Here is a 12,318-nt window from a genome sequence, read left to right as displayed (position 1 = left end):
TGTCCATGAAGAACCACCCCCCACACACACACACCCAATTTCTATTTCAGAGATTCTCATATCTGAACTTAGCCCTGTTGGGTTTTGGCACTGCCGCAGTGGCACTGCTTCTGCTGCTGGCCTTGCAGAAATGCCCCTGCCCTCATTTTAACTGCAGAAATTGTCTTGGGCATTATGCCGGGCCTGTTTTGCCTTACTATTTCCCCTCCATCAGAAACTGAGGATGGGTGCACTTTCTTTGAGTGCCCATAGAATTGGACACCCTGGTCCAATCTTTTTGAAACTTGAGGGTTCTTCTGAGGAGAGGCTCCAGCAGCTATGCTGCAAATTTGGTGCCTCTATCTTAACACCGCCCCCCAGACCACTGAATATATCCCAGGATAGATTTGCCATTGACTTTAATGGTCTCCATAGGGTATAATAGAACCCAAAAAATTCAGGATTCCCAAATATTTCCAAATCCCATACTGGTATTGATATTTGGGGATCTGGGGGGCGGGGGGCGGAAAAGAATTATTTTCTTGCACACCTCTATTGTGCATTATGACCAAAATTATCTACAAAAGCTGTAATAAAGACAAATATAAAGTAGAGGTGGGAGAGTGATAGACAGCCATTTACACAAATACAATACCTTAACTGTTAACCAATGCTGTAGAATTATAAAACTGGGGAACAGGGAATTTGTTAGCAGCTTTAGTAAAAATTTTGTAAGTATATCAAAGGTCATTTCACCCCATAACATGCTGTAGTGTGTACATGTTTCATTATAGCAGCCAGCATTCCAGTTTAAATATATATATTACTCCCTTCTGGACCTGATCTCAGGGTTCTGGCTTACACACTCCAGAATATGAGATGGTAGAATGAACTGTATCACAGAAGACTGTAGAGAGTGTCTTCAGATTCTGAATGCTCTTTTTTTTTGGGGGGGGGGGGGAGAAACAAAAAAAATGCAAATAAAATTAGCACAGCAGAGAAAACTTCTACACCTCCCCCTTCACTTGTTTTGCTGGTTTTCTATTTACACATAGGAACTCTTCACCTGCAATCTGATGTGGTATGGCCATTTTATCACTTTATTCGCACTGATTCTTCTGAATGTGTAAATAAGAGGTGAGAGACTGGGAATCCTAGCTTTTGCTTTTCTCTTTGAGATCTCAGTACACATATGTGGCAGAAACAAATGGGCTAAAAGTCCAGTTTAAATACCACATTGAAATCCAAAGCTTTGGAGTCCTCCCCACCCTTTTCTTTATAGGTAGAGTTCCTATCCTAGAAGTTTAGTTTAGCCAGAAGGCTGGGACTGAGAAATATCTGGCAATGACTGCCAGTTTTCTCCCTGCTAGAAACCACGGTAGCATTAAAGAAATTAATGAGCTGTTTGAAGTGTTCTGCTCTCTAAGCATTGCTCTGCTCCAGACTCTGCAGCTCCAAAGGCTATAACATATTAAAATATGGTAGAAAGGAATGTTTGCAAGTGCAGAATCAGAATGAATGCTGCAGGCATAAGAACTTTATACACTCTAAGAATTGGGAGATGGAAAACAACAATAAAAAATATATGGAGAGACTAGCGGTTCTTAAACTTGCATACAAACCTTGTGTTCTCCTTGCCTTGGAAACACTGATAATAAACAATCACAATCAAAATAATGAAAACATTAATTAGTGTTATGAGTTTTAATAATCCTGTTATTCTAAAATTTAACAATTTTTATAAGAAAGCTATGACTCTTCATGGCTTTGGAGAAAACATATAGGGCTTTTGGAGAAAACATATAGGGCCAAGTGCAAAGTAATGCACATTGGGGCCAAGAATCCCAGCTACAAATACAAGTTGATGGGGTGTGAACTGGCAGAGACAGACCAAGAGAGAGATCTTGGGGTCATGGTAGATAATTCACTGAAAATGTCAAGACAGTGTGCGTTTGCAATAAAAAAGGCCAACGCCATGCTGGGAATTATTAGGAAGGGAATTGAAAACAAATCAGCCAGTATCATAATGCCTCTGTATAAATCGATGGTGCGGTCTCATTTGGAGTACTGTGTGCAGTTCTGGTCGCCGCACCTCAAAAAGGATATTATAGCATTGGAGAAAGTTCAGAAAAGGGCAACTAAAATGATTAAAGGGCTGGAACACCTTCCCTATGAAGAAAGGTTGAAACGCTTAGGGCTCTTTAGCTTGGAGAAACGTCGACTGAGGGGTGACATGATAGAAGTTTACAAGATAATGCATGGGATGGAGAAAGTAGAGAAAGAAGTACTTTTCTCCCTTTCTCACAATACAAGAACTCGTGGGCATTCGATGAAATTGCTGAGCAGACAGGTTAAAACGGATAAAAGGAAGTACTTCTTCACCCAAAGGGTGATTAACATGTGGAATTCACTGCCACAGGAGGTGGTGGCGTCCACAAGCATAGCCACCTTCAAGAAGGGGTTAGATAAAAATATGGAGCAGAGGTCCATCAGTGGCTATTAGCCACAGTGTGTGTATATATATATTTGGCCGCTGTGTGACACAGAATGTTGGACTGGATGGGCCATTGGCCTGATCTAACATGGCTTCTCTTATGTTCTTATGTTCTTATGTTTTAAAACAAAATAAGAAAAAACTGATGTTTTAAGACTGCTAAAGATGTAGAGATTGTTTTTGAGACCTGCCTGCAGATCCTTCACCAAGGTAACATTTAAGACAATAAAAATGTTGCTTACTCAGCCTTCTCAGATTCTGTCCTGGTTTCTGATTCATCGTCCTTTACTACGTCAGCTGCCTAAAAAATATTGAATGCAAAAAGAATTTTATTGAGATCTAGACAGACTTATTTTCAATTTTTTTTAAAAAAATAAGTACCAGTATGTAACTAAAAGTTTAAATGTTTTAGGATATGTACCATCATCATCATCCTTTTTATTGGCAACTCAGGCATAATATAAAATAAGGACAGACAAAATATCCAGTCCAAGATTAAGAACCATCAGCTGATAGAATTTATAGCGAAACATGGCCAGTGTAGATTTTAATGGACTTCAAGAAATTTACTAACAGCCCTTGTGATTTCTATTTCATTATCTTTCTGTAGGCGGCGATGCTCAATCCCATTCACTAGGTTACAGGGAAGGAAAGAAAGATTTCCAAACAGTTCTTTCCATGGATTAGAATATAGCTGGCAGTCCAGCAATATATGTTGGATGGAATCTGGACTGTTCGCCCCACACCAATTATCTTAGTAATGAATGAATATAAGTCAAAACTAAGTTCATTAGCTGCAGCAGAGTTTGACACTGATTCACCTTGTACATGTATTAGGGTTGCCAAGTCCCTGTGGCCTCTGGCAGGGGACTTTTTTTGCATGTGCATAGTGCGCAGGGCACAATGATGTCACTCACAAGTGATGTCATCGCGCTGGTGATGTCATGTACCGGCCACTCTAGGAGCTTCCGGGAAAACTCTATGGTTCTCCTGGAAATCGCTAGAGTGTCCAGGAAAACCATAGAATTTTCTCAGAAGCTCCTAGAGAGGCCAGCACATGACATCACCAGCACGATGACATCACTTGTGAGTGACATCATCATGCTGGTGACATCAGCAAATGATTCCTCCCACCAGCCCAATGCGGACCAGTGGGTTGGGGACCTCCTGAGCGGGAGAACCCCTGCCCGGTCTGGGCGCTTAGGCAACCAAAAAGAGTCACACGGGATGTGGAACTGGAGAAGAAGCAGGAAGCACCGTGTGCACCAGGCTTCTGATGCAAATGTAGTATTTAAAGATATATCATTCAATAAAAAATTCCAATTCTCAAATGTCTCAAATGCCTCAATTCATTTAATATGTGTGACTTGCATCGAAAGATAGGTGTGGAAATTCAGTCCAAAAGTAGCATCTTGAATTCTTAAATATAACTTAATGTGGAAACACTCCAACACAAAACAGAAAGAGAAAGAGTGAAGCATCGTATGAGAGTGTAGGAATACTGTATTGAATGAACAAGCTACAGCTTAGACAAAGCTTACAGTGAAACAGGAAAGTAGACCAGTTTTGCCTGTCACTTTGCTTCAGTGTCGGTGCTGGTGCTTTGCTTCAGCATCTGTGTTGTTTTGTGTTGGAGTGTTTCCACATTAAGTTATCTTTAATGAATTTGAGATGTTACTTATGGACTGAATTTCCACACCTATCTGTTGATGCAAGTCACACGTATTAAATGAACTGAGGCATCTGAGCCATTTGAGAATTGGAATTTTTTATTGAATGGTATATCTTTAAATACTACATTTGCATCAGAAGCCTGGTGCACACTGTGCAGTCTGGGAGCTTGGCAGCCCTAACATGTATGCAGCCCTCCTATACAGCTGCTGACCAATGTTAAAGCTGATTTTTTTACCCAGTAGTTGAATCAGGAAAGAAACTGCACATGCACACACACCCGTTTATGTGTTTGTAACTCTTCCAGCTGGAAATATGCATGCAGAAGTCAAGAGTCCCCTAGCCAAATTTATTTGTTTGTTTCTATCCTGCCCTTCTCACAAATGGGCTCAATGCAGGTTACAACAAAGATTAAAACAATAGAAACAAGATTAAAAACACAATTAAAATGATAAAGAAGGGAAATTGCCAAAGTCTTTTTTTGAATTGGTTAAACAGGAGAGTTTGGAAGATATATGGAGGAAGTTTAATCCTGAAGTACGGGACTATACCTTCTTTTCAGCTAGACATAGCTCTTTCTCTAGAATTGACATGTTGTGGGGTACTAAAGATTTGGGACATAACAAAAAATAGAGATATTACCTAAAATAGGAGCTGATCATAACCCAATAATGTGGATTACAAAACTGTCAAAAAAGTCAAGAAGATGGAGATTAAATGAAGATTTTGTTTGTTTCTATCCTGCCCTTCCCACAAATGGGCTCAATGCAGGTTACAACAAAGATTAATACAATAGAAACAATGTGCTGTCTTTGTAATGTATTAGAGTTATTCATACTAAATCTAGTACCATTTTGTGAGTTAAGGAACTAATTGTAAGCCTAAGGAGTCATTTTTCCCCCTTTAACATCAGAGCACTTCCCATAATACAAACAAATTTACCACATTTTCTTCCAATAAATTTTATTTACCTGTGATTTTTTCTTCTTGTAAGTTGTGCTTTCCAAACAAGGAGGTGTTTCTGAACCAAAAATATCTGCAATATCCCCTAGGCCAACATCATGACTGTGTTTTGAGCCACTTTCTTTCTTCGTATGAATGCCAAAAATATCTGACAATATGTCTACTTCTCCTGTTTCATTTTTTACAAACTGCACAATTTCAGCTGTAATGCCATGGTCTGCAGCCTCTGCCTTCTCTGCTTCAAGGACATCATCATGGATTCCAAATTGTGTTGGATCGGGCATGTCTCCTAGTATTTTGGTCACTCTGATATTTTTGGCTCCTTCCACTAGGCCACCACCAAACACAGTACTCCAAAGAATTTGAAAAATGCCCCACATTATAGTGAAGAGCATTTGAAAGAATCCTACAAAAAGCATCCAGAAAAAGGAAAGCGAAACTTTTACTAATTCTTTTAGTGTCATCTTCTTCACTTTTCTGTACTGTTTCCTTAAGTTTTTTAATCTAATCATTTTTAAAAATGCAGCAGTATTTTTCTTTAGTGCAATACATGCCATTGCAAATGCTGAAATAGATTCAAGGGACTTTTCTTCTTTTTCTTCTTCTCCAACTTCCCTCAAATAGCAAGGCTCTTCTTCTTCCTCTTCCTCAGGTCTATCAAGAGAGTCTGATTCAGAGATCTGAGATGCCAACTGCATTTCAAAAATTGTGTCCTCGCAGAAGTTTACAAACAGCTCCATTTTCTCTTGTTCTCCACCCTCATTTACAACATCAAAAATAAACTGCCTTTTTGATTCTTTCACTTGAGGCTTCTCCCACTGTGTCCTGCTAGATTCACTAATCTCAAAATAAACCCGTTCTATTTTCTTGGCACCGCCCATTATCTCAATTCGCCCCAGGTAAGGTTCAAAATAGTTAAGGACACTTTCTGCTGGGTCTAATAAAGTCTGAAGTCGTGAATCATTTGGCATATGCTCTGAAAGGTTTGTTAACAGTACTGCCACATTAAATCCAATATCTTTAGCTGGCTCATGAAATCTTTCAACAAAATCAACATAGTTAAACATGTCATTTTCATCAGCTTCTGCACAGGACAGTAGGAACTCAATCTCTGATTGTGTATATTGCTTCTGACCTTCCATGGCTTTCTGAAATTCTTTTTTTGAGATTATGCCTTTACTTTCAGGATCATACTCTTTGAAGGCTTCTGAGCTTGTTAGATCTTTCAGCTTGAGAAACATGTCAAAGAACTTTAAGATCATTTCTACGTTACTAGATGATTCGACCAGGGTGTCGACCATCTGTTTTCCAATTGTGCCATTTACAACATTACCTGTATTGTAAGTAGAAAAGTGTTACTTGGGTCTATTTATAAATACTATTCATTCAGTACACATATTTTAAAACAATTAGAAGTTTTGTTCAGACATGTTTTTGCTTTGGTTTTGTATCCTCATTCAAACATAACCATAAATTATCTCCATCTTTTATTTAAAATTACATAACATAAGTGGGGACTTGTAGATGGGGAAATTCCACACTCCTCCCCACTTGCTTGCTCACTGGGCCATTGACTTGTTGGCTAGACTACTTCCTTGCAGCACCACCACCTCTGTCTGTCTGGCAGGGGCTGCAGAGGCTCCTGCTTCTCCTGCCTGCCCACTTGCAGCACTGCCTGACTGGCTTATATGGTGGTAACCAGGGGCTGTGGCGCTGGTTCCTCCCATCATCATTTTTTAGAACTGGTAGTAGAGGGGGGGTGCAGCAGCAGCTCCCACTCCTTTCCCACTGGCTGGGCCATCTGCGTGGCTTACTGCAGTGATGGAGAAAAGCAGCGGCACCTCCTGGTCCTCCTCTTCTGCCCACCTGGCTCATGCAGCAGCAGACAGCTATTCCTTTCTTCTATAAAAGGATGGTGAAGCTTTCAGTCTTTTAACCAAAATGTTTCATTTTTTTTTATTCTGAGGATGTACCTGGTTCTTAGAAACCTGGGTGTTCATAGAAAAATGTATAGTGTGTGTACCTGGCTCCATTATCTGGAATTTTCTATTCACATGAGAGCCAGGTGCAAAATTAGATATGGCTAGTTATCTTAATAAACTGATTAAAAAAGCATTTTACATCTAAAGTTTTCAGAATTCCATAGCAATGAAAATAATAATAACATTTAAAACAGATCCAACCTTCAAGCAGGGACAAGAGCATCACCACCATATCCTTCAGAAGATCCAATAGCTCCTTCAACAATTCAATCTGACTGGAATCCTAGAGGCCAAACAGAGTAAGTTTTTTAAAAAAAAACTTACTGAAGGCAATAGCCACAATCCAACACAGATTTTTGAGTACTTAAACTGTTTGGAACCAATGATTTGAGTGTGTCTGGATCTGTGCTGTATTATAAGCAATAATCTGAAGATAATATGATACAGATATACTAAAGACAAATTATTTTCTTTAATTTATTACTTTTAAAAGGTCATAATAGCACATTTCTTCAGATAAATAGAAAATGATTATGCAACCAGAAGCAATATCTAAGATAAATATTACATAAACTTGCAGTTGAATTGAATCTTAAGCACACTTACTTCAGAATAAATCCTGCTGTATTTAACAGGAATTACTCATGTAAGTGTGCAAAGAAGTGAATAAAGGAAAAGGCAATATTTTGGTTCTTAATGCTAAACACATTCAGTTTTACATTAGCTGTGGTGGGCTAGAGTTTACTTCATCAGACTATGAAACTAAATCTCAGCCCACAGATACATAATTGGTGATGCTGAAGGTGGGGCCAAACACATCACCTCACTCCTTACTTTGCAAAAAAAAGAGAAGTAGAATAAAAAGAAAATAAGGAAGGGCCAAGGTGGGGAGAGGAAGGGAGAAAGAGAAGGGGGAATGGAACCACAACCCTGGATACTTACCAGTCCTACTGATCCTCTAGTGGCCACTGATCAGAGGTCATTTTGTGGAAAAACAGGTGGTGGAGCTCATCCAGGGATTGTTATGCAGCTGCACATACTATTCAATGGACAAGGAGGTGGAACTCTCAGAAGGAGAAGATGGAACTCTCAGAAAGGTTCAGGAGCTGTGCTCCTGTGAGTTCCCACTGAATCTGAGGCCTGCCATTGATGCTATTGCAACTATAGAAAACCCTTTCATTTGAATGAGGGCAGCCAGTAATGTGCCCTGCCTTACAAAGGACCCACTCTCTGAAAAGTTTTTTTTTTTTTGGGGGGGGGGTACCAGGCAAAGTACTGTTGGGTGCCATGGCACCTATGGCCACCAAACTGAAGACCAGAGCTGGACAGTTAGAGACTAGCTGTCAAAAAGTGAATGGGATGGTAGTGTTGAGAAGAAGGGTCACATTTGTTAGGCACATGGAGCTGGTTTGAGACAGGCCAACCCTGTCAAGAATAGTCAAGCTGCACTTGAACTATAATAGAATCAGACTGACTACTGGCATTTAATATCAAAAAGTCTGCAGATCAGCTTTTAAAACAACTTCTGAAGGAAAGTCAACAGGGACAGCTGGCAACTGATATCAAAAAGGTGTCAGAACAGTTTTAAACTAATCCTGGAGTGGGGGAGCCAACAGGAGCTGGGGAGCCTCCAGTTCAGGACAAGTCAGTCCAAAGGGAGGGTTGTGTAAAAACTCAGGGTAATATTGATAGGAGCAAAACAGAACTTGGGAGTGAGGGCATGATGGTGACTGCAAGTCATGTGTGGTGACTAAGGGGCTGAGGGAGGTGAGGGTTACTAGAGAGGGAAACACATTATAGGTGTATATATGCCAATGCTAGAAGACTTCAAGTCAAAATGGGAGAACTGGAGTGGTTGGTTTTCAATGACAATTTAGCTATAGGTATCTCAGGAACATGGGAGAATGGGGAAAATCTATGGGATACAGTCATTCCTGGGTATAAGCTCATAGGCAGGACAAGGAGGGATGGGTTGTTGTTGGTGTTGCATTGTACATCAAAAAGGGCATAGAATCAAATAAGTTAGAAAACATCAGGGGAATTAACTTCCCAACAGAAGAGATACAGGTGGAAATACTAGGTCCTAAGGGTTACTTAAAAGTGGGGGTGTATTATCACCCACCTGATCAAACCCTTGAGGCTGATCTTGAGATGGAGAAGGAAATAAGGGAACTGACTAAATCAGAGAATGTTATTATACTGGAAAACTTCAGCTGCCCTCATATTGACTGGGTAAATATATGCTCAGGTCATGCGGTAGAAATTATATTCCTAGACATCATACGGGTCTGTTCCCTGGAACAATTGGTCACAGAGCCAACCAGAGGGATAGTGATCTTGGACTTGGTCCTGAGCAGGTCTCAAGTTCTGGTGAAAGATGTACAAGTTGTTACACTAATTGCGAACAGAGATCACAAAGCTATTAAGTTTAGCATTCAGGTCAATGGAAAGTTTCCCCTAAAGTCCAAAACTGCAACATTTGATTTCAAACGAGGGAACCTTACAAAAATGACAGGAATCGTAAAAAGGAAGCAGGAGAGGAAACATGAGAGGCCCAAATTCCTAGATGATACTAGGAAGATTTTTAAAACCACACTAATTGAAGCACAAATAAAATGCATTCAACAGTTTAGGAAAGAAACTGCCATGTCTAAAAGAAGGTATGTGTGTTTAACAGTGCAAGTTAAGGAAGCTATATAAAAAAAAGAGGCTTCTTTTAAAAAGTGAAAGATTTGCCCCAATAAATTGAACAGGAGGGACCACAGGCTCTGGCAAAAGAAATGTAAGTCAGTAACTAGGCATGCAAAAAGAGATTTTGAAGAGTGGGTTGCTAAAAGCATTAAGACAAAAAAAACAACATTTAAAAAAATATATTGGGAGCAGGAACCTAGCAAGAGCAGTAGGGCTTTTGGATGACAAAGGAATAAAAAGATTGCTAAAGGAAGATGGAGAGATGGAAGAGAAGCTCAATGAATTCTTTGCATCTGTGTTTACTATGGGAAGTGTGCCCATGTCACAGCCTCTGTTTTTAGGAAGGGAGCCTGAAGAACTGAGCCAAATTGAGGTGACCAGAGATGAAATTCCAGACCTACTGGGAAATTAAAAACCAATAAGTCTCCAGGTCCTGATGGCATACACCCAAGAGTTCTTAAGGAACTCAGATGTCAGAGAGTTGATCTACTAACTCATATATGTAACCTATCACTAAATTAAGTCGCTGTACCAGAGGATTGGAGAGAAGTAAATGTTACATCAGTTTTTAAAATGGGATCCAAAAGGGAACCAAGAAATTACAGGTCAGTCAGCCTAACGTCTGTCTCAGGCAAATTAGTAGAAACTGTAATAAAAGATAGAACTGTTGTCCATGTAGAGGAACAAAGCCTGCTGAGGGAAAATCCACAAGGCTTCTGCAAAGAGAAGTCCTACCTCACCAACTGTTGGAAGTTCTTTGAGAAAGTGAACAAGCCTGTAGACAATGGTGACCTGGTAGACATTATATACGTGGACTTTCAAAAGGCTTTTGACAAGGAACCTCACCAAAGACTCCTGAGTGAATTTAGCAGTCATAGGATAAAAGGACAGGCTCTCTTATTAATTAAAAACTGGTTAAAGCAAAGAGTAGGACTCAATGGACAGTTATCACAAGGGATGGAAGTAAGCATTGGGGTCCCACAAAGATTGGTATTAGGGCCGGTACTATTTAATTTATTCAAAAATGATCTGGAACTAGGACTTAGTAGTGTAGTGGTCAACTTTGCAGATGACACAAAATTATTCAGGACAGTGAAAACCAAGGCTGCCTGTGAACAGCTCCAAGAGGACCTCCACAAACTGGGTGACTGGGCAAATGAAGTTCAGTGCTGATAAGTGTAAGGTGATGCTCATTGGGACAAAATCCCAACTTCAAATACAGGCTAATAGGGTCTAAGACTTAGAGGGGAAAAGATCTTGGGGTCATAGTGAATAGCTCAATGAAAGTCAATCCAGTATACTGGAGCAGTGAAAAAGGCAAACTCTATGTTAGGGATTATTAGAAAAGGGACCGAGAATAAAACAGCCAATATTGTAATGCCCCTGTGTAGATCTATGGTTCAGACTCATTTAGAATACTGTGTACAGTTTTTGGTCACCAAATATCCGAAAGGACATTGCAGAGCTGGACATATACAGAGGAAGGAAAACAAGATGATTAGCGTGTTTGGAGCTCCCCCATTCAAATAGATTTGCCTTGGTCTAGTCATGAGCATTTTCAGTAGTGGTTCCATTTGTAGTGAAAAGCATTCTGGTGGAGCTCTTAACCTGGCAATCTTTAGGAAGCATTATGAAGTGGAGCTATTTAGGTAGGCACTTGAATAGGCTAATTAGTGCTGCTTTATGGTTTTAACTGAAGTTTATAATGTTTTTGCTGCGTATTTTATTGTTTTGGTTTTTAACTATACTTTGTCCGGAGTGGGAGTGCTGCAAGCTTGCTTTGTAAGCCATATTGAGCCTTCTTTGATGAGATAAAAACTGGGATAGAAATTCATAAACAGAGTATGAAGAAGTTCAAATCAGGATTTATTTTCCAGAAGAACAGTATTCAAAGTAGAGTACAAATCTAATCAGCTATCAAAGTTACCAATTAAGTCCCTAAAATGACAATAAGAACCAGCAATTCAGCAGGTTAGTAACCAGCAGAAACTATAACTCACAAATGGAAACATTAGAAACTTTCTAAATTGAAATCAAAAGCCCTCTGGAACAAAAAGTGATTTTAAAAGAGATTAGATGAATTTTTGGACAACAGGTCCATTACTGGCTGTTAACAATTAGAGAACATCTACGTTCAGAGAAGGTGTCCCTCAGTACCAGTTGTTCTTGTGAGGCAATGGGTTGACCACTATGGAAAACAGGATGCTGGACTAGATGAAACATTGAACTGATCCAGCAAGGATCATGCAACAGCAGACTGTTAACTTTTGTCTTAATTTATGAAACCAAACTGTTCCCTATGCATGCGTTTGCGCTTATGGATCAAAGAGTTTCTGATTAAACTTTTACTTTCATTTTGCCAAAGAAAGTATTGCTATGAATATACCTCCTTTCTATATTATTATACCAATAAAACTTAGTAACTTTTATATAATGTAGATTGGAAAATTTAGTAATGTACTATGAGATGATCTACTTGTCATCTAAATTCTTCCCAATATTTAAGTAAAAGATATACTATAATGAATGCACACGGAA

The 12,318-nt window shown here is 39.4% G+C and overlaps 1 protein-coding gene across 1 annotated transcript in view; it reads right to left on the bottom strand.

The window, feature by feature from the left end:
* The window catches only part of RYR3 (ryanodine receptor 3), a 721,882-nt gene that overhangs the window by 74,777 nt on the left and 634,787 nt on the right, over positions 1–12,318 (bottom strand). The window contains exons 87-89 of the mRNA XM_060262621.1: positions 7,291–7,372; positions 5,116–6,440; positions 2,716–2,774 (exon numbers count right to left, since the gene is read on the bottom strand). Coding sequence (XP_060118604.1) covers positions 2,716–2,774; positions 5,116–6,440; positions 7,291–7,372 — 1,466 coding nt within the window. The remainder of the gene's footprint in view (positions 1–2,715; positions 2,775–5,115; positions 6,441–7,290; positions 7,373–12,318) is intronic.

The sequence above is a fragment of the Heteronotia binoei genome, chromosome 21 (genome assembly GCF_032191835.1).
Source record: "Heteronotia binoei isolate CCM8104 ecotype False Entrance Well chromosome 21, APGP_CSIRO_Hbin_v1, whole genome shotgun sequence".
Lineage (NCBI taxonomy): Eukaryota > Metazoa > Chordata > Lepidosauria > Squamata > Gekkonidae > Heteronotia > Heteronotia binoei.
This window is presented reverse-complemented; position numbering and strand designations above follow the sequence as displayed.